The 20,981-nt window shown below is 50.0% G+C and overlaps 6 protein-coding genes and 1 non-coding gene across 7 annotated transcripts; 5 read left to right on the forward strand and 2 right to left on the reverse strand.

Annotated features, from left to right (window-relative positions):
• Positions 1 to 598: 598 nt before the first annotated feature.
• On the forward strand, positions 599 to 8,681 carry BDP55DRAFT_554941 (beta-ketoacyl synthase domain-containing protein; the record flags this gene model as incomplete). The annotated part of the gene is made up of 13 exons (XM_060569439.1): positions 599 to 1,155; positions 1,207 to 1,651; positions 1,718 to 1,786; positions 1,846 to 1,969; positions 2,031 to 2,143; positions 2,214 to 2,667; positions 2,727 to 3,182; positions 3,246 to 6,307; positions 6,364 to 6,651; positions 6,706 to 6,780; positions 6,847 to 7,175; positions 7,248 to 7,722; positions 7,779 to 8,681. The coding sequence occupies 13 exons, from the start codon at positions 599 to 601 to the stop codon at positions 8,679 to 8,681; spliced, it is 7,350 nt and encodes a 2,449-aa protein (XP_060428238.1).
• Positions 8,682 to 9,440: 759 nt separating this feature from the next.
• Positions 9,441 to 10,698, forward strand: BDP55DRAFT_633434 (uncharacterized protein; the record flags this gene model as incomplete). The annotated part of the gene is made up of 3 exons (XM_060572552.1): positions 9,441 to 9,622; positions 9,656 to 10,326; positions 10,385 to 10,698. 3 exons carry the CDS (start codon positions 9,441 to 9,443, stop codon positions 10,696 to 10,698), a joined length of 1,167 nt encoding a protein of 388 aa, XP_060428239.1.
• Positions 10,699 to 10,763: 65 nt separating this feature from the next.
• BDP55DRAFT_668200 (major facilitator superfamily domain-containing protein) lies at positions 10,764 to 12,954 on the reverse strand. The gene is made up of 5 exons (XM_060575217.1): positions 12,529 to 12,954; positions 11,429 to 12,451; positions 11,233 to 11,269; positions 11,105 to 11,174; positions 10,764 to 11,036 (listed from the first exon to the last, which is right to left on the reverse strand). Exons 1-5 carry the CDS (start codon positions 12,753 to 12,755, stop codon positions 10,867 to 10,869), a joined length of 1,527 nt encoding a protein of 508 aa, XP_060428240.1. The 5' UTR covers positions 12,756 to 12,954; the 3' UTR covers positions 10,764 to 10,866.
• A 477-nt stretch (positions 12,955 to 13,431) lies between these two features.
• BDP55DRAFT_694965 (sulfatase) lies at positions 13,432 to 15,405 on the reverse strand (the record flags this gene model as incomplete). The annotated part of the gene is made up of 6 exons (XM_060577411.1): positions 13,432 to 13,743; positions 13,802 to 13,905; positions 13,973 to 14,435; positions 14,527 to 14,837; positions 14,890 to 15,051; positions 15,108 to 15,405. 6 exons carry the CDS (start codon positions 15,403 to 15,405, stop codon positions 13,432 to 13,434), a joined length of 1,650 nt encoding a protein of 549 aa, XP_060428241.1.
• A 1,625-nt stretch (positions 15,406 to 17,030) lies between these two features.
• On the forward strand, positions 17,031 to 17,122 carry BDP55DRAFT_t208. Its single transcript has one exon. It is a non-coding gene; the product is annotated as a tRNA-Arg (tRNA).
• A 423-nt stretch (positions 17,123 to 17,545) lies between these two features.
• BDP55DRAFT_668209 (uncharacterized protein) lies at positions 17,546 to 18,637 on the forward strand. Its single transcript, XM_060575218.1, has 4 exons — positions 17,546 to 17,634; positions 17,738 to 17,878; positions 17,944 to 17,994; positions 18,054 to 18,637. The coding sequence occupies exons 1-4, from the start codon at positions 17,632 to 17,634 to the stop codon at positions 18,246 to 18,248; spliced, it is 390 nt and encodes a 129-aa protein (XP_060428242.1). The 5' UTR covers positions 17,546 to 17,631; the 3' UTR covers positions 18,249 to 18,637.
• A 70-nt stretch (positions 18,638 to 18,707) lies between these two features.
• Positions 18,708 to 20,608, forward strand: BDP55DRAFT_633438 (pentatricopeptide repeat domain-containing protein; the record flags this gene model as incomplete). The annotated part of the gene is made up of 2 exons (XM_060572553.1): positions 18,708 to 19,295; positions 19,346 to 20,608. The coding sequence occupies 2 exons, from the start codon at positions 18,708 to 18,710 to the stop codon at positions 20,606 to 20,608; spliced, it is 1,851 nt and encodes a 616-aa protein (XP_060428243.1).
• Positions 20,609 to 20,981: the final 373 nt, after the last annotated feature.

Consider the following 20,981-nt stretch of genomic DNA (forward strand, 5'->3'; position numbering starts at 1 on the left):
AAGTCTGCATTGCGCATCATGGTGGACTCAGCAACCAACGAGGAGGCAGGCTTGACCTCCGCTTTGGTGAAAACTTTGAAAGGAATCCACCACACTGAAGTTCCGTCTGACCTAAGATATGGAAAACCGTCGGGCTGTGAGCTTAATGCGGTTGGATCGTTGGGTCAACTTCGTGTTCCTGCTGTGCCATACCTGTACCGACCGAACCAGCTTTATGAACATCACAGGCCACACGGGCACATGTGCGGACCTCGGAAGTTTTCTTTACGTACCGATTCGCAGAGATGACTGCCAAGAGCTCCGGATAAGAGCCAATGTCATCAAGATGTCAAGGATTAGCCGCCAACTGTTTGCATGCCCAGATTGACGCTATTGGAATGGCGAAGGCTGATTCACTCTTGGACTTACTTAGCCTCGAAGTAAGCCATGTCTCTTATTTCGGTAACACTCTGGCAGATTTTGTCAAGACTGAATCATAGAGTTGTCAGAAAAGCCCGCATATAATCAAGCCATGTGCCTGTTTTAACTTTTACGTGGAAGATGTTATGAGTATGGAGAATGGACTGCTTTGACATATCCAACAAATCAATCAGACACCATGGCAGATAGCAAAAACCCCACATCAAATGGTATTTGCAATGAAAGCAATCAAGAGTCATGCTCGTATGAGCCTATCGCCATCATAGGCATGGGCATGAGACTCCCAGGACGCGTGTATAACGCTACCGACTACTGGGACCTCCTCGTCAACGGCAGAAGCGGACGTTGTCGAGTCCCAAAGAGTCGTTACAACATCGATACCTGGTATGGTCGTGGGAAGGCGGCTCACGTGCCTAGTGAGTTTGGCTATTTCCTCGATGACATCAATCTGGCACATGTAGATCCTAGCTTCTGGTCTTTCACCAAACAGGAGGCTGAACTCATGGATCCTCGGCAACGTCTGTTCCTCGAAGTTGCCTATGAAGCCCTTGAGAACTCAGGATCGACGAGTTGGAGGGGAAGCGATGTCGGGGTTTACGTTGGAACCATGGGAGAAGACTGGAGTCAGCTTGAGTCTCGTGACGGCCAAAGCCTCCAACAAGTCCGCCCTGATGTGTACGGAGACTACATCATTGCCAACCGAGCCTCTTATGAATTTGATCTTACAGGACCGAGGTGAGTCTTCAGCCATGTGTTTTCATATCGTCATTTCTGACAAAACTCCAGCGTCGTTGTACGGACTGCATGTTCCGCTTCTCTTGTTGCACTGCATCAGGCATGCCAAGACCTCCACAGCGGAGACTGCTCGTCTGCCATAGTTGGGGGCGTCAACCTTATTCTCAGTCCCAAGGACACCGTAGTAATGCAGCAGAACGGAGTTCTGTCTCCATCAGCAGCATGTAAAAGCTTTGACGCCGAAGCCGATGGATTCGCACGCGGTGAAGGTGTCTCGGCCATTTTCATCAAGAAGGTGTCAGATGCAGTGCGCGATGGAGATCCTATCAGGGCGGTGATTCGGTCAACCTGCACTGCCGGAAATGGCAGAACACCAGGATTGACATCGCCCAACCCTGAAATTCACGAAAAACTCATGAGGAGGGGGCACAAGATGGCTGGAATTACTGACCTGTCCAAGACTGCGATGGTAGAATGCCACGGAACTGGCACTTATGTAAGTTTTACAGCGAGAAATTCTGAAGAGATGCGCACTTTGCTTACAAAACGGTTCCCTGCCCAGATCGGAGATCCTTTGGAAGTTAGTGCAGTGGCCAATATTTGGGGCAATCATGGTATTTATATCGGCTCAGTATGTCCTCAGACTCAACAAAATGTTGTTACAGATACGTTACTTACATGATTTCCTAGGTCAAGCCAAACATCGGTCATGGCGAAGGGGCTTCTGGATTGTCCAGCGTGATCAAGATGGTTCTGGCGTTGGAGAATTCCACAATACCACCAAACATCAACTTCAAAACTCCTAATCCTCGAAGTAAGTGACATAGAGATTGCGTGTCACTAGAAACAGTTTCTAACCAGCTTCTTGACTCAAGTTCCGTGGAAAAGTGCCAAACTTCAAGTTCCCACAGAGCCTACACCCTGGCCAACTGACAGAGAGGAGAGAGTTTCAATCAACAGCTTCGGCATCGGCGGGTCTAACGCTCACGTGAGTTTCCTAGACGGTAGTTCTAGATTTCCAATCAAAAGATTCTGAGCTAATGGCTTGAAACTTATAGGTTTTGCTAGAGTCTGCCTCTTGCTTTGGCCTATCATCATCCACCCTCACGAACGGCTTGAACTCAAGGCCCAGAGTTCCAAGACACCAACTCCTGACACTTTCTGCCAAACATCCCGATTCAGTCAATGAATTGAGCCAGAAGATTGAGGGATACTTGATTCGCAACCCTGAAAGCTTAGTTGACGTCGCATACTCGTTTGCATCTCATCGAGAGACTCACCCATACCGAGCTTTCTGTGTGACTGATGGCAATAGTCCCTTTCAGGTTTCGTCGATTGTCAATTCAAGAAAGGCAACACCAGATATAGTCTGGGTCTTCACGGGCCAAGGAGCTCAGTGGGCTCAAATGGGCAAAGAGCTTCTAGACCAAGAGGGGTTGTTCAGAGACACAATCGATGCCATGGATGGAGTCCTTGCAGGTCTTCCTGATCCTCCGCCGTGGACAATGCGAGGTTCGTTCCTTTTACACACCAGATCTATTGAAGTTTCACTGACTCTCTGAATTCCTCAGAATTACTTTCAGCTCCGAATGAAGAGAGCCGTCTCCAAGAAGCAGAGTTTTCGCAACCTTGCTTAGTTGCGATTCAAGTTGCACTCGTCGACTTGCTGCACTCATGGGGTGTTTCTCCGACCGCAGTAGTGGGACATTCTTCGGGCGAGACGGCTGCTGCATATGCGGCTGGTGCAATCACAGCTAAGGAGGCTATATTGATTGCTTATCATCGCGGTCAGATCACTCGTCTCATTAAAGCCGCACACAGTGGCAGCATGGCAGCAGTCGGGCTCGGCAGAAGGCAGATTGAACGGTTCCTTCGCCCGGGTGTCATCATTGGTTGTGACAACTCTCCGTCAAATGTCACTATTTCAGGTGAAAGCGATGTTCTAGGGGACATTCTTCAGGACATCAACTCTAAGCGCCCGGATGTTCTCGCTCGAAGGCTCTGTGTCGAGTGCGGATACCACTCTCGTGAGTTCATACTATCCTGGTTTAAACTTTGTATCGTAATTGCCCATCTGACTGCTCTCATAGATCACATGAAGACAGCTGCCGATGACTTTATATACCGTCTGGAGGGATTACTTCAAGAAAAGGAGCCGCGGATTCCGTTCTACTCGTCTGTGACAGGATATAAGAACACAGACATGTCTCACAACTATTGGGTCCGCAATGTCATCTCGCCCGTTCTGTTCAACACAGCGGTACAAAGAGTCCTAGATGATTTTAAATCTCCCATTTTCATCGAGCTTGGCCCGCACTCTGCCCTTGCTGGGCCTCTTCGTCAAATCCTACACTTCAAAAATATGTCTGCCCAGTACATACCGACACTAGTACGCAATCAGAAGGCCGTTTCAGCTGTTCTGAAGACTGCAGGAGAGCTTTGGTTGGCCAATATCAACATTGACATTGCTGCAGTCAACACACCGGGACATTTCTTAACGAATCTTCCAACATATTCATGGCACTACGATGAAGAGTATTGGAAAGAGGGCAGACTTTCTCGCAGTTGGCGCTTTAGAAACTTTGATCATCATGAACTTCTCGGCTCTCGCGTCGAAGAGACCTCTGATGCCTGCCCCGCGTGGAGATGTATTCTACGACTTGAAGACGTTCCATGGCTACAAGAACACGTCATTCGGGACAGCATCACATTTCCTGCTTCTGGCTTTATTTCGATGATTGGAGAGGCCCTGAGTCAACTTAAAAGATCTGTGGACTTTACATTGGAAGCTGTAGCCCTAGAAGCGGCGTTGATTCTCAATGACAAGCCAGTCGAGCTTGTGACGGTACTCAATCCGACAAGGTTGAGAAAGTCAAATAAGAAGATCGTTTACGATTTCTCCATTTCTTCACTTGCAGAAGGAAGCGAAGTCTGGGTCAGCCATGTCTTTGGTCAGTGCAGACCTGGCTCAGATCGGAAGCATGTTGTCCCTGACATGCCTGTCCTGCCGCGCAAAGCTTCAGCAACTTCATTCTACAACACTTGGAAGAGACATGGCCTGAACTACGGCCCCAACTTTCGCGGTCTATCTGATGTCAGTTCCCACGTCCATGAGGCCAAGGCTTATGCAACACTGGATGGCAAACTTGCAGATTACACCAATTCGGCCTATCCAATTCATCCGGCCACTCTTGATACGAGCATGCATGTGGCAATGATATCCGAGTGCCACGGTCTGGAGCGAAACTTTCGGGGCCTGATTGTGCCCACTTACCTTCGAGAGGTGTACGTTGCTCGACCAACTGGACAAATCAATGTTTTTGCTAGTGCCGGCAACAAGACTAACGAAACTGCCACGAGTAACATTATTGGAGTTTCCGACGGACAAGTCGTGATCGAGATCTCTGGTCTGGAAGTCAGCCCCCTGGGTGGAGGCGATGAAAGAGCAGACGATTCCCATGCAGGCGTCATTTTGAAATGGATGCCAGACACCAACTTCACCAAACCCACTCAACTGTTTCGCCGTCGAGAAATGGATCCCATTTTCAACGTATTGAACGAACTGGTCTTGTCCTGCACCGTTGATCTCAGAACTCAGCTCCAATTTCTCCCTGCCACGCAACCGCATCTTGTGAACTACAAGAGCTGGCTTGACGCATCGTATCGCGAGGCTGTGACTGGGCAGTACGCAGAAGTTCTCAACGCTTTTGATATTGCCACGATGAGCCACAAAACAAGACTGGAGGCTATCGGGAAATTGACTGAGTCTTGCAAACGAACTGCCGCCTTGGACGCTTCTGTGTCGATCTTTCGCGTACATACCTACGGCGCAGATTGCTTTTCTGGGTTACCTCATGCGATTAAGCCCCTCACTCAAACCGGTCATTTTGATGCAGCTGCCAATCTCATAGCTGATGTGGACTTCACCGACTTTGTCAGACTTCTAGGGCACAAGAACCCAGGTATGAGAGTTTTGCATATTGGCGCAAGAGAGAGCGACGATTCGCTGTTGAAATCTTTGTCTTCCGAGGACAGCAATCACCCATATGGAAGTTACGTGTATACCGGTACTTCCTCAAAGCCGTCAAAGTCTTTGGAGAAGTGTTTCGAGTCAGCACCAGCTGTTACCTACAAGCAGTTGGTGATTGACATAGACCCGTCATCACAAGGCTTCGCAGAAGAATCTTTCGATCTCATCATCTCCGAGCCTACACTATTCTCTTTCTCAAGCGTTTCCATCATGAATATGAGAAGGCTACTAAGTCCGCGAGGTCACTTGATTCTCCAACATGCGAACCCCGACTCCAGGTTCCTCCGATTCACATACGGGCTATCTGACAACTTCAAGTTCGGCTCCGGGTCCCTGGGTAAATCTGATTTTCTGTTGGACCAGTTGAATCGCGCTGGCTTCGACAATGCCTCAACCTTAAGCTTTACAGGAGAGCATGGTAGGATCACTGTCGCCAAACTATTTGTCGACTTCTCAAAGATGAGCAGGGCCAGCATCATCTGTCAAGACTCTAGTCATTATCTGGTAGTCGAGGCAACAAGGGTATTAGAATCTCGCAGTATTTCCCCGCAGTTCTTTTCTCTTGGGCAGGATCTACCCCGTAGGCAGGCTGTTGTGTGTTTACTGGATCTCGAATCTCCCTTTCTTCATGACATGGACGGCACCCAGTGGGAAAACCTCAAGAAGTCTTTGTCTTCGGCGCAGGATGAGAAGTTGCTTTGGGTCACCGGAGCCTCTCAGATACACTGCAAAGACCCTAGGTACTCTCTGACATTAGGTGTCACTCGCAGCATCCGGAGAGAATTGTCGACTGACTTGGTAACCCTTGAGCTGGAATCTTACGACACCAGCGGATGGAACGCCATGGCCAGCATCTTCGAGTCTCTTGGCGATCGCAGCATTACTGACGGCTCTAAGTCAGATTCTGAGTATGTTTTCTCCGGCGGGTCCATTCAAATCTGTCGGTTTCACTCTGTCAAGGTCTTCGACGACCTAAGAGAGCGATGCGAGTATGCACCTAAGGTTTTGAAGATGAAGAAACCCGGAGTATTGCAATCTTTGACGTGGGAAGAGTCGGAAGCTGCGCTTCTGAGCGAAGATCATGTGGAAGTATCAGTGAAAGCTGTTGGTCTCAACGCAGAGGTATGTCAACTGATAGATTCAACAACATGATTTAGGATACTAATCATCGGGGATAGGACTCAAAGTTTTCATCAGGGCTTTTACCAAGCAGCGACAGCGGTGAATTTGGCACTGAAGGCAGTGGTGTTGTGACAGCTGTCGGGCCAAAGGCCTATCGATTCCGAGTGGGTGATCGTGTTGCCTTCAGCTCCGGAGGCTCCTTAACTACCTCAATTGTCATCCCCGAGACACTTTGCGCAGTAATCCCACACGCAATGACCTTTGAAGAGGCTGCTTCATATCCCTACTCCTATAGCACTGTTCTACATGGACTTATGGAGCTTGGCAGGTTGAGAAAGGACCAGGTAGGCTCTCATTGTGCAGCTAGTAAACGTCTCAAGCATTTGCTGATTCTCCAGACTCTTCTGATCCACTCAACTCCAGGTGCTCTCGGCCTGGCTGCTATTCAAATCGCAAGAATGGTTGGCGCAGAGGTAATTCGTGTATCCATCGCTGTACAGATTTTCTCGGGACGACTAACTGACTGAATCCGGCCTTAGATCTTCTGCGCGACGGGGAATCCAACACAAGCCCGATATCTGCAGAAGTCATACGGCATTCCGAACAACCGTATCTTCAGCTCCGACGACACCTCATTTTTGTCTGATATCTTGCACCAGACGAATAGCCGTGGGGTGGACATCGTCTTCAGCACGCATCCTGATTCGATGCAAGAGACTTGGGCGTGTCTCAGGCCGTTTGGAACGATGGTACAAGTCCGACATGGCGGTGGTAGAACAGCGGAGACTCTGAAGAATTGTCGCAACCGAACTTTGGTGAATATTGACCTCGAAGAACTGAGATTTTATCAACCAGAGGAGTGCACTCGGTGAGCCCTTTTCCAGTAGACTATGTACGGATTTTCCAACACAAGTTCCCTCACTAACTTGAGACCTCGCAGTCTTCTGGAGCAGGCATTCTTGTTCCACAAATTTGGACTCAATCAGCCATCGCAGCCCATCACAGTCTTTCCTGCCTCCGATGCACTTTCGGCTTTCAAGTATTTGCGAGGTGGAGGACGGATCGGCCAGGTTGTTGTCAAGATGCCCGGCAGCAATACAGAGCTCCAAGCTTCACCCAAACGACAAATCATGGCTCTCCGCTCGGACAGAACCTATGTCATAGTAGGCGGTCTGGGAGGGTTAGGTCAAGCCACGGGCAGATTTCTCGTCGAAAAGGGGGCTCGTCATTTGATATTCTTTTCCAGATCTGCCAAGGAGTTCGCCAAATCAGCATATTTCAGGGAGCTTGAATTTCTAGGATGCACAGTTCAAGCCATCTCTGGTAGCGTCAACGAGATGACGGATGTGGTGAGGATGGTCGACTCAGCAAATACTCCAATCGCTGGTGTTTTACACGCTGCAATGGTACTCCAGGTATGCCCTCCCTCTGGCCTTTCCACATTTCTGAATGAGCACTCACTGTATCCCAGGATGTTCACTTTGCCGACATGACTTTTGAGCAATGGCAGAATACTGTCTCCCCAAAAGTACAAGGAACTTGGAACCTCCACTACGCACTACAGGCACAAAGAGACCCGCTTGACTTCTTTTTCCTCTTTAGTTCTCTTTCAGGCTTGGGTGGACAGATTGGCCAGGCCAACTACGCTGCAGGAAACGCATTTCTTGATGCCTTCGTTCAGTACAGACACTCTCAGGGCCTAGCATGCTCTGTACTCGATATTGGCATCATGGAAGACATTGGTATTCTTGCGAGGGAAACGAATCGCTTAGAAGCTCTTCGCTCAACCTCTCAACATTGTCTTCATGAGCAGGATCTCCTTGATGCAATGGAGTTGATGATCAAGAGATCTCACGCAAATAAGGGAATTCTTACGCATCCCGCGTTACTTCCGATGGTAAGCTACTCGAACCCGAGTCAGCTTGCCATTGGAATGCGGTCTTCGTCTTCGGTAAACAGAACCGGCTGGCAACAAGATCCACGCGCCGGATTTCTAGCAATGAATGGGCCTGTGGAGAGACATATCGATCAGCTTAAGTCAGAATGTACTCTGAAAGATTATCTTCAAAGCTGTATGTTGGATCCTGCGAGATTAGAATCTGAAGAGGCGAAAAATTTCCTGGCTGCGGAGATTGGCGCCGCGTTGCGGGGTTTCATGATGCGACAGGATGAGGAAGTCGACCTGACACGGCCGCTGCAAACAGACTCCTTGGTGACGGTAGAGCTTCGGAACTGGCTGCGACAAAAAGTTGGAGTCACACTTAATGTTCTTGAGATGAAGAGTGCAACAAGTGTTATCGCGCTGGGCGGTTTGGTTGCAGTGAAGCTTTCGGCCGTGTACAGGAATCATGTGAAAGACGTTGGTATCATTTGAACGCCTTACTATCATTTCTTATTCTAGTATCTCTATGGAACTCCATTGTGCAACTGCAAGGTGAAGTGTCTCATGGGTCTACGAGCGGTTTATGTACAATTACTAAAATGCGATAGCCTGAGTAGCATGACGTCGAAGCCCGTTGGAATTAAGCCGCACCTACGGAGTACTTCGTAGATGTTGTCTCTTGACTGCAATGAAAGACAATACCCGCTGTGGGTAACAGCGCATGTATGCACGAAAATTACTTCCGGATTATCACGTACAGAAGTATTTATAATTGTGTACTCCGTACCCGGAGAGGCCGGAATGGCGGGTCGGCCCTCAGGGGAATGATCAAATAAACTTCAACATTAGAGAACATACCTGAGAGCCCACTGCTGGTCACAAAGTTTGACCAGTTGGTGTTTGCAAAGAACTCTAGGGGTTAATCTCCCATATCCCTAATAGGCTTTGTGATAGAAGTCTATGAGTAGCGAGACAACATGTTGTACCTGATCGTTGATCAACACAACGCCCTGCCTTTCGCAGGCCCCAGCCGCTATAGCATCAAAGAAGCTGCTGTGAGGCCGAGTATATATAGTGGACAAACCGCACTGATTAGGGTGGCAGGTCTGCCTTATGCTGTAGATATTAGCGCATCGATCACAATCAACCTGCAACACGAGTCGCCGTTTCTTATTTCTTGCAGTCTTTTGTTGGTTCGCTGCCCATGTGGCCTCAGCAGCTAGGGTTGCAATCACATTGACGGACTCAAAGATGGACGACAAGGCTGGCGTTGCTGTCGCACTCATGAAATACGATGCCGAAAACCCTACCAAGCCTCAATACGACCGCATTATCTTAGTCCTTACGGGCGCCGAAGACCGCAGCAAAATGGGCCTTGCGATGTCTGAGTATCTAACCCGCGCCGAGAAGCAACGGCCTTCTTTACCTGCTGGGTGGGGAACCTGAATTACATGGCTTCAGACAAGAACCAATGTTCTCGGTCAGGCCGCGCCCCATGAAAACTGGTACAAGAATCTTCGACCGGCCAAGGAGCTCCCTGTGGCAACTGGAGAGGTTTTGACAGCAGAAGTCGCGAAAGTTGGCAGAGATACTTCCATCGATATCTTTCAAGTCGCACCCTGCGAAGACAATGACATTTGGGAACTCGTCGATGCGTTGCCTAACATCAACATCTACCATCTCTTCTTTGGTTACAACTCGCAACAGGGAATCGCCACTGACGACATGAGCCAAGAGGACAGACTAGTTCTATCGCAGAGCAAAGTTCAGCTTCAAAAAACTCTCCAGGCACGCCTCAGCGTCAACCATCCCGGCGCTCGGGTGATATTTACCCAAAATGACCCATCTTTTGCCAACGCCGGAGCCGGCTCTCAGGATCTGTTATGGTGCAAAAAGTTTTTCCCGGAAGAGGATATCTTGATGGCGTTGAGAGATCCTTTCTGGACTGGCCTCATTACACTGGCCAACAAGTATGCCAACGAAGCAACGAGACTACAACAAATACCCGCTTCGCCTGACGAATTCATGACTCAAGTTGTGGCTGCTCGATTGAAGGATACGCCTCTACGAGGTCAAATCTTAGACATGGTCAAGGATGCTGTTTTGAACCAACAGTTTGCACAGGACTCACCAAGATGTAAGACAATGTCAGTCTCCTTTTAAGAGATACATTCCACTAAAGACTCTCCCTCCAGCGTACTCCCCTGTCCAGTATATATTAGTCGAAGAGTTCACCGGGACACCGACGCCAACTCTAGAGCTGGGAGGAGCGAACCACATGGCGATCGTCATGCAGTATCTTGATAACGAGAACAAGGACCAAGATACTTATGCAATGAGACTTCTACCAGCCTTGTGCGACATAAGCGAGGAGAACCCGACTCAACCTCCCCGTGTCTCGGCAGGAGCTCCAGCTGCTCAAAGTCCAGATGGATGGGTACTTGCCGGGTGCAACATCCAAGAGACGAGAAGCTACATAGAGGGGCTGTTTGAGAACAAAGGACCATGATGAACATGCTAGCAAGTGCATGTACTCATTACGGGAATGGATTGTCACAAGTAGGCTGTCAGCTTGGGAAATTAACATCACATTGGTGCCCAAGTACTTTAGTAAAGCTCACAGGGTTTTTAATGTTCTATTTACGCCGTTTTCTATCCTAGCACTATCTTTGCGGCTTTACATTTTGTCGTGGAGGGCAAATTTACTTTTCCCTCTCAGAGCTTTGCCGTACTTAAAGAATAGCCAAGGAAAGGGCATCATGGCAACTGTAAGAAATGCAAGAAGACTTGTTGCCCATTGGTGGCCGAGCTTATCGTACATCTGTACGCCAAATAATGGAAACGCAGCTAGAATATTTGCATAAAGTTAGAGGACTCAGAAGCTCGCGACGATAGCGAAGATAGTGATGACTTACCCGAAAACAAGCACCTAGTCAGTCCGTTAGACGCCAGTGCAGATGCAGAATACTTTGCGTATGCATCAATCTGGAAGCATGCTTAGTATATATAACTTATGAGATAGAAGGCCATCGAATTGACGTACGAGAAAGGTATAGATGCCAGTAAAGGCAAGGACAGTTCTGTGAGAGTAGATTAGTTAGCTGGTGCTTTGGTGCAAAGATGAACACCTTAAATGGAGTCTCCAAGATAGGTAGGAGAAACGAAAACAAAGGAGAGATTCTGAACATCTTCTCGACTTGATTTATGCATGTTGAACGAAGTAAGGCAGTAGGACTCACCCGCAGCCGAAAACACCGGAACCAATTATAGGAATCATCCAATGGATATCGGGACTTATCGTCCAACCAAACCAGAACAGCCCAGTGGGTATGAAGAACGCGCCCAACATGGCTGGTGGTAGACGAAATTCCGGCTCACTAGTCCCGTATTTCTCCACGAGTCGCGTGCGGATGTTGGACCAGACTGATGATGATGCTGCCGCCAAACACATGCCCACAATGACGCCAAAGAATGTGAGACCACCTTGACATAGGTTCATTCCATACTCTGTTCGGAAGAGGCGTGGAAATGCCAGGAAGAACAAGTACAGTATGGCCAGTAGAATAGCTGAGTATACGTTGAGGCAGAGGCACATGGGTTCCAGGAAGTTGAATTGCAAGGGTCGTAGCATGGAGGCTGCTATGATGGAAGCCTTTGATGTCTGGGCATCTCCGCTCTGATTCTCCATCGGCGCTCGATACCGGTCGTCGCCAGTCTGCTGGCGGAGATGTTTCGCCTTCATATATAATCTGATGGGATGAAATGTCTCGGGCGTGAAGAACACAATAATGGTCATTAATATCGAAGACCAAATGATCATGATATAGTAGGTCCATCGCCAGTTGATATTATAGTTGATGAATCCGCCAACAATGGGGCCCACGCAAGGTCCCATGAACGGCACCAACGACACAAGGGACATGGGGTGTTGGATTTGGTGTGGTAGGAAGATGTCTCCCACGGTCCCTCCTGACACTGATAGAAAGGTGCCACCAAAGGCGCCACTGAAAAACCGAGTAACCAGGATGGTCTGAATATTCTTTGCGACTGCTGATGGAATTGTCGAAAGGATGAAAAGAGACCATGTAGCGAGATAGATGGGACGTCGTCCATAATACTCACTCAAAGGGCTGATCATTGGTGGTCCGAAGGCAATGCCTAAAAGGAACGTCGAAAGTCCAAGGGTAGAAACAAGAGATGACGTGCCAAACTCAGTATTCATCTGGGTGTATGTGGATGTGTATGCTGAGCTAGTGCAGGTACTGTGGTGTGATCCAATGGTCAGTATAAGTCCCAACTGGTATGGTCTAGATGCAGCCGTTCGGGTAATTCTACTTACACGCAGATCGTCACATTGCATAATATTGTGACTGTGATCCACTTCCGAAGCAGTGACATGCTATGTGGACAAAAAGGGTCGTCGATCCCATCGAAGGATACCTCGAAAGGGTCGCGATCGGTAGGTGGCCATGCTGATGGCGCAGAATACTTCTCGACGTCATCGCCCGACTGGGAATCGCAGTTATCGCTATCCATTTGAGCGAGACTTGAACTCCTCGTGGTCATCAATACTGGGAGAGAAGTTCAAGCGCGAAATGTTTGAGCAGTTGGTGTCCTGCACTGAGCATTGTAGGTATAAATCGCTCAATAGAGGAAACCCGACGCGTATGGCTTTGGACACGGAGCCTGTTTCCTTTTAAAGACAGGAAACCACAGAAAGAAATCCACAGCGTTTAAACCTAATGACGCCGAGCAGATCGTAATGACTAATAGTGAAGAATGTGAAGCAGCTAGGTCTTTTATCGAGAAGTCGACGGCTTTCGGCATCTCAAGCAACAACGTGGAGAGCCAATAGGAGTACACGGATTCGGCCCATACTTCTCAAGACACCGAGGTGTCTTGGGCGACCGGCACAAGACACCGGACCGAGGCCGGGCTCTAGCCTCTGACCACGGAATCGATGTCTTTCTCACATACATGAATTAGTCCCCGTGGTCTCGTGCAACCCGGCAAGCTTACTCAAAATGCATCGTGCTGTTTTTGTACCTGGCTTGTTTGTCGGTACCAAGCTTAGTACATACATGGTTCCTCAGATGCAAAGTCGATCAGCAGACAATATTATTGAGACTCGAGTACTACAGCTCTTCCGAAAGCGATGGCCTGTAATACAGCGAATCTTCATGAGATATCACACTTCAAACTCACTCAGCACCCATCTTCGCTCCCAAGTGATAGCTCAAACTCACGGGTCGTAGTAAATCAATGTGTCCTGTGCTCCCTCGGAAGCAATGTCGTAAAAGTCTTTGCAGTCCGAGAAGGAGATTTTGGGCTGCCCAGCATAGAAGTCGTCATACTTAGCATTAAGTGCATCCCGGAGGTTCTCGACGCCATCTTCTGGGTGAATGTGCTTCCATGGAAGCCTGCAGGTCTCGGCCTTGCAACTCTTGAGGACCAACAAAAGGGCATCGAGACGGTCTTGAACGACGGACAACGGACGATCGAGGAGCTGGCCCGAGGCGCTTCCGGCAAGGTTGGTCATCTGACCTGGGTCCTTCTACAACGGGGGTGAGTGACTGCTCATGGTGTTTGGAGTTTCTAGAAATCGGACCTACCTTCATATCGTAGAACTCGCGTTCGTTGCTACACCAAACCGAGTAGAATAAGCTATACCCGTCTCCGAGAACGCGCATAGCCTTGTATGTGTTGTTCGCAGAGACTATTCACGAAGCGCCGTTAGTTTCAAGGCAATCAAAGACGATGTGGTGTGAGTATAATTAACTTACCACCTCCGAATGCATCATACCCTCGTTGAGTTCCCCAAAACTCAACATTGACGTGGTCATGCTTGGGGTCATTCTCGGCCTTTTGGATTCCATCCTCGGAGAAGGGAATGGGAGACCCATCAAAGTCGTCACGCAGGGTAATGTTGGCAAGCGAGAAAATCGTGGGAGCAATGTCGGTGTGGGTTGTGACAAAGTCCACCGTCTTGCCCTTTGGCACGCCGGGGCCGCGAATCAGGAAGGGCACATTGATGTCTTCTTCTATGGCGCAAGTCTTTCCTGGCTTGAGACGATGCTGTCCGATGTGGAAGCCATTGTCAGACGTGAAGATCACGTAGGTATTGTCGAGGACACCGGCCTGATCGAGACGCTTGATGACGGCGTCAACCATCTCATCAACGGACTGCAGCGTTTGGAGACGGCGACGGTAGTAGTTGTCACCGTATGCTATTTCGGTGGCATTGAGCTGGGGGATGATGAGACCCCAGTTGGCCATGCTCGGCTACGAAAGCAGCGTTAGTATCGATAGGCCTGAACCGAAGGTGTGAGAGTCTTACCTTGTCGGGATTGAAGTTGTAAGTACGAGGAACCGTCACATTGGAGAAGAGGTTCTCATGCCTTTTCGCAGGGATGGGCGGCGTTGAACCAGCGCTAGTCTCGCCGCCAAGTCCGTTGTTGTGAGGACCAATTGGTGCAACACCCAAGAAGAAGGGCTTGCTGCCGTTGAATTTTAGAGCATCATCCAAGAAGCCGAGAGCTCTTTCGGCAACCAAGTCATTGCTGTACTCGCCAGGGAATGTCTGTGGCGGGCTCTGGTTTCTCTGGAAAGTCGCATTCAAGTACAGGTACGTGTTGGGGTCCAGGAGAACTGGATTAAAGTTAGCATGAATGGCCTACATGATTTACTGTGATCGACCTACAGTCACTACCAGTCCAGCCCTTGGGGAATGGATTGTTCCAATTCTCAGTGGAGTGAGAGTTGAAGAGCTTGCCGGTGTAGTACGTGTTGTAGCCAGCATCCTGGAGCCAGACGGGGAGATACTTGTCGTTGTATCCTTGGGAAACGAACTTAGGGTAGCCACCTATGAGAACGGTCAGAGATTCGTCACTTTCTTGAGCGTGAATATCACTGGCTTACCGTGAGGGGGAGTGACATATGTGACGTTAGTGTTGTGCGCCGCCTGGCCCGTCAACAAGCTGACACGAGACGGACAGCAAATCGCAATCGTGCAAAAGTGTTTGCGGTAGTATGTCCCCTGTTTGACAAAATTCTTCTGAACAGATGGCATGTAGTCAAGAGAGCCGAGTTGTTCGTCCTGATCGTCAGTCAAGATGAAGACGATATTCGGCTGACGCTGCTGCACGTTCTGGGCGACAACAGCAGAGGCCCCGAGGGCCAGAGCTGCCAATGTTGACAGGCTAGGAATTGGCAACATGACAAATTCCGAAGCCAGTACTCTTGCAACTTTACACAGATCTACTTCCAAAGCAAGCAGATACAAGAAAGCAGCTCTGAGATCGAGGTGTGTGCTGACAGACACCACAAAGTAGCTTTTATATTATGCCGTGCGTCAATTACCTCAACTCTGGCGCAGCAGTCCACTATCGACTCCCACACTTGAGCGACTACAACGGCACGACCCTTTTTCCAAAGATGAGGTACCCAGAGAATCAAGTCTGAGCGTGTTGCGGTCTTAGTTCACGGGGACCCAGTAGCTCGGTGGTACCGTTGGTGGGTCGTCGGGCGGCGCCCGCCCATCGGTCGACCAACCGGCTTGGCTCCAGGTCAGCGAAATGGCTGTTTCGACAATGTCAAGTGCTTTCGCAATCGGGTCTTGCGATTTCGTCATTTGGTCCGCTAGCCTAATCAAACCACGATCACCACCTTATCTTCATTGAGCAGACCATTCTTTCGGAGGTGGTTCCAGTTCGAGGTTCAGAGCAATATATCGGGGCTCCGCCTCGAACTGAAGAGACAGCATGAAATGACATAGCAAACGAGTGCCTCAGGCGGCATAATGGCGCGTAAGTCATACAGTCACACAATGTGCAAAGATCCAGAACGTTCGCACGAGTTGTTTCTTTTCTGCCTTAGTCAAGACAATTTACACAGTGAGAAACTATCAATCAAGTGCATTCAAGTAACAGGGATTGTTCATTGCCAACAAAGTGGAACAGGGCGGAGATGGACTTGACACAGAGTCGGAACTCGGAAGAGACTACGAATTCAACTTCCATTGATTCAAATAGACACTGTGACTGAGAGATTATGTCTTCTCCATTGGTAGATCATTAGAGCATTCCATCACGGAGCAAGCTCTTCAGTCTTTTGGTTTGGAACCAGCTACGAACAAACCAAACTGCTTGGCTTTACGACTCTTCGGTCGCATTCAAGATGTGGGTGACAAAGGCCTGGTAGGAGTGAAATTTGACTACCGCTGGGACCATTGGCTATTGTTCCTTTCATGTGTAAGTCTTCAGTGACACAAACATCTGTGTTGCGATTCAAATTTATCCAGCTAAAAGCAACCGATTTCGCAAACTTGTGATGTGCTGCAGGTCGAACCTTGCAGGAACCTAAGAGTATTTGCAGAATTCATGCATCCTGTGGAGTAAAAGTCGAGTCTCTTGCCCCGATTACAAGGCTGTGCTGGGACTTGGAAAGTTGCCTTCTTACGGGTGGCCGCGAGAAAGAAAGAACATCGCTTAAAGAGAGGTCAATCCCATCTCCTCCCTACTTAGGAAGCCGTCAGCAGGCAAATGTGGGGTAGGGAGGTATTGAAAACTTCTTCACAGACCACAATTGGCATCGAAAGGAGAGTTGGTGAGGGGAAGAAGACTTGATGCACACTCGAAACCTTGTCGGATGTTTAGTGTATAACGTTGCGAATTCAAATTCAACGACACTTTCTTGGCCCCTCTAAAATTCTTCCTAGCATTGGGACCAGCAATTGCTCGAAAGTACCCAGAGCGTATCCACCTGGCATGCAAGAAAGCCTTCATAAGCTAGACCTCGCCAGCCGCCGTCAACCTGCCCAACCAGCAATTGGTCAGCAACTGTGGCCGGCTGGCGCAATGGTAGCGCATCAGACTTCTACTTCGCGTCTGACGTGTAGTCATCTGGGGTTGTGGGTTCGAGCCCCACGTTGGTCAATCTTTTGGTCTGCGAGGCGCTGTCACTTATTTTGTAGCCTGGACATTCGGCAAACTTGGTATTTTTGAGGTTGGAAAAAGCGCTGCATCTCTGCCAGAAGCCTCCTCAAGGTGTTGTCAATTCTACATTTAAGAGCGGTAAAGGTTAAAGCATCAGAGGAAAAGTCAGTTGGCCCTTGCCTGCGTGCCTGTACAGTTGATAGCTTGCAGCTCTCAAAATCAAGTTCCTAAATTCCATTAATCTTGACGGTCTGGGTATCTCAGGTATTCATGTCCATACCAGTGATTTATTTCTTTACTCTGTTCGATGCTGTCTAGGTACGTCATGCCGATGTGCCCCAAGGTGCCTTTCCTCAGCAACATCCGTGTCCGGCGCTGGTGGTTACTCACCGAGCCGTCACCGAATACGACCCACTTAAATATCCATGGTCGCATAATCGTCAACCGGCCGCATCGAGCTCCAGCTCAGCTTTCTCTCTCACGGCAAGCTCCAGAGCCCAAATCACAAAATGGTACGTTTCCATGCGCTCCCTCGAGCATGCAACGTCCGGCGACTGTTTCGCTACCTTTCGGTGCAACAAACTCCAGGCGCGCTCGCTAACGCATCTGTCGCAGTTACCCCTCGGTCTCTTGAACGCCGCCCAAGGGCACCCCATGCTCGTCGAGCTGAAGAACGGCGAAACACTTAATGGCCACCTGGTCATGTGCGATACCTGGATGAACCTCACATTGAAGGAGGTTGTTCAAACGAGTCCGGTACGCGCCGCCTGCGTCGATGCATCGCCCCCATGCCCCGCGCCTGACGACTGACGAGCACACAGGAAGGCGACAAGTTCGTCAAGATACCCGAAGTTTACGTCAAAGGAAACAACGTACGAATTCTTCGATTTTTCAAGTCCTAGACACAAGCAACATACTGACGAAGCCCTAGATCAAATACCTACGAGTCCCCGACGACATCATTGACGTCGTGAAGGAGAACCAACAGAACCAGCAAGGAGGATTCCGCGGTGGCAGAGGTGGATCGAGAGGAGACCACGGCGGCCGTGGTGGCGATAGAGGTCGGGGCAGAGGCCAAGGCCGTGGAGGCAGAGGAAGAGGCAACCGTGGTGGCGGTGGGCAATGATAATATCCCGGGCACGACCATGACGAGCCCAGTCGATGCACGGTTCCCAGCAGCTACTCTGCACCATATGGAAGGAACATACGGTCCTCTGAAGGCTGCAGACATTCATGTTGGACGTCTTGCGCGAAAAGGAATCCGAATGCGGATGCCATTCGGAATTACAAGGCCATTGGATCAGCATTGCGTTGCCGGCCTCTTGCCGCCCGCATGGGAAGCATGCGAATCGACATAATCATTTTACGTTTTAAAAGCAGGAAAGGAAACCTATGAGAGGCTATGTCCCTTCAAATATCGCATTTGAGACTTGTGGTTGCTCGCCGTCTATCGCAAACCGCATCATCGAATGAGTCACGTGATCCACTTTGCACCGGGATTATCTCGGTGAGGGAAGCTTCGTCAAGTGCAAGCTGCAGCTTCTCAAAATCTTAATCTCCCGTGCCCAGCTACATTGCCACCTCCATGTCGGGGTCTCGAGTAGTGTTCGACGGCTTATGGCGCTGCCTTTGCCCCTCTGTTGATACGCAAGCTGCGGCTAGGCTTCTCAATTCACAAATTGTTCCCAGAACGTCGCTCGCAACGCGCCAGCGAAGACACCTCGTCCCATCCGCCCGCCGTCCCGCGAATCGCACACAATGCCGAAGATACACGACCGCCACACCTTCAGCCCCGCAGGCAGAAGGGGATTTGAAGCCTTATGATCCCGAAGAGCCAGTGGACGCCGACGCAGCTCGACATACAGAAGGCCCCGAAACTGTCGACGATAATCTCCCTGCCGTGAACGAACAGCTCCGAGCAGCCCCGCTGCCCGCCATCCTCGATGCCCTGGAGGTCCTCCGGGGCCAGCCCAAGAGCTTCAAGAAGGTCGCAACAATCGTTACATATCTGGTGCGGGCTAGAGGTGTTGAGCTCTCCCCAAAGTTCTACGAGGACCTGATCGTTGCTACGGCCGATGTCCAAGGATCGGCGGCATTTCTAGCACAGCTTTTCGCGGAGATGAAGCGACTGCAGTTCACAACGTCACCTTCGATCTCCCATGCCGCATTGGCTGTACGTTGCCTCAAGGCATCTTGAACTGTTGCCTGTACTGACCACTCTAGGCTCTCGCGATACACCCCGACTACCTTCTCCGGAACGAGATCCTTGCAGCCATGAAGCAGTCATGGACCGAGGTCGACGCCTTAGGACAGACCCATGTCGCCCTCGGGCTACTCCGCGACGGACAGATTGAGCTTGCTTACGACGCAGTAGAAAACCTCATACACAAGCAGGTACCCATCGCTTCGTGGGTTTTCGATGTCTTCGTCTTCACGCTCGCCCAACACGGGTTTATAGACGAGGCGGTCAAGCTGGCGCACAGCAAAGTTCACTCTTCTGATAGCGAGACCGACGTTGCATTGTGGTATGCGCTGCTCGACAATTGCTCCGAGGCCTATCACTACGAGGGCACGCGATACATATGGGGCAGGATGCTGGATAAGGACAAGGAGCAGCTTTCGGACGGCGTCCTCCTGAACATTATCAACACAGCTGCCAGGCAGCACGACTATCAGCTTGCCACAGGAGCAGCGCGTTTCGTCACACAGAGAGGTGGGAAACTTGTTGCGCATCACTACGAGGCGCTGATCGAATGCTACGGCGGCGTCGGAGATATTGTGAGCGCATTGCGGGTCCTCTGCATCATGTTCAAGGCCATATCCGTTGCTCCATACGCCAGCACCCGTCCGATCTATCAGCGAATCAAGAAAGAGCCAGACAGCATTGACCCGGCTCTCAAGACTCTTACTGAGCTTGTCCGCAACTACAAGGTCCCCATTGCCGCGCTCAACGTCATGGTTGAAGCCGCTGTCGAAACACACGGCTACGCGAAGGCGCTGGAGATTTACCAGAATGCGCATAAGTATACCGAGGCCAGCCCCAATCATGTCACCATTCGCTACGTCCTCCAATCGTGCGAAGATACAGAAACTCTCAAGGTTCTTGTTGCACAAAACCCAGCGCTGGCCCTGAAAGGCGATCGCAATGTCTTTGCGAGAGTCGTGTATGAGTACGCCGTGGCTGGTGAGCTGGACCTCGCGTACAAGTGTGTGAGATTGTTCGGCGAAGCTCCTGCGCTGATTGAAGGGCAGCAACCAGAACAGTCCAGTTTTTGGATAAACAGGAAAACTCTCCTCACTCTCGTCAGAAAGTCTCTTGACGCACAGGACGTGCGCGTGTGGTGGTTGATCGAACAGGCCGAGAGACGGAATATGGACGTCCAGTCGGGCTTATCGAAGCTGATGGCATCCGTTGCCGACGAGATCAAGAGAAGTTCGGGGCTGGACCAAGAGAACCCCGAGATGACATATCGCTTCCCATCTTAAATGGCAGGTTCGTGTATGATTCGTATTACCAACTGCACTTGCATAGACATCTTTCAACAGAAGATGTGCCGTATCCGGATACAACCGCGGCGGCTGTATACTACACCTTGGCACAAGCCAGTAAACTCTACGTTGCAGAAGCTTACAATCGCCGACCAAATCGTGAACGCCATCTGTACTCACACGGGGTGACTCATAGTCAGCTTATACCGAAGCAACCTTATCCCGACCACCGTGGAACACACCGAGTGGCTTCGGAGGTTATCTATGTATCTGACTTCATCAGTTTGTATTCGGTCTGCAAATCAGCATGCAAGCCTGCCTGGCCAGTCTCTTGCCATCAATCGAAGCGATAGCTGTAAATTCGAGCGTC

This window comes from Colletotrichum godetiae (genome assembly GCF_030913485.1).
Source record: "Colletotrichum godetiae strain CBS 193.32 chromosome Unknown BDP55scaffold_27, whole genome shotgun sequence".
In the NCBI taxonomy this organism is placed as follows: Eukaryota; Fungi; Ascomycota; class Sordariomycetes; order Glomerellales; family Glomerellaceae; genus Colletotrichum; species Colletotrichum godetiae.

Bases quoted from the DNA above. Each gene is read 5' to 3' on its own strand.
- BDP55DRAFT_668200 (XM_060575217.1), bottom strand. From the start codon at position 12,755: ATGACCACGAGGAGTTCAAGTCTCGCTCAAATGGATAGCGATAACTGC. The intron at 11,270-11,428 runs GTGAGTCCTACT...CTACTCTCACAG, and splicing joins TCCGGTGTTTTCGGCTGCGG to AACTGTCCTTGCCTTTACTG. The intron at 11,175-11,232 runs GTACGTCAATTC...GCATGCTTCCAG, and splicing joins CTGGCATCTATACCTTTCTC to ATTGATGCATACGCAAAGTA.
- BDP55DRAFT_668209 (XM_060575218.1), top strand. The intron at 17,879-17,943 runs GTACGCGCCGCC...ACGAGCACACAG, and splicing joins AGGTTGTTCAAACGAGTCCG to GAAGGCGACAAGTTCGTCAA. The intron at 17,995-18,053 runs GTACGAATTCTT...ACGAAGCCCTAG, and splicing joins TTTACGTCAAAGGAAACAAC to ATCAAATACCTACGAGTCCC.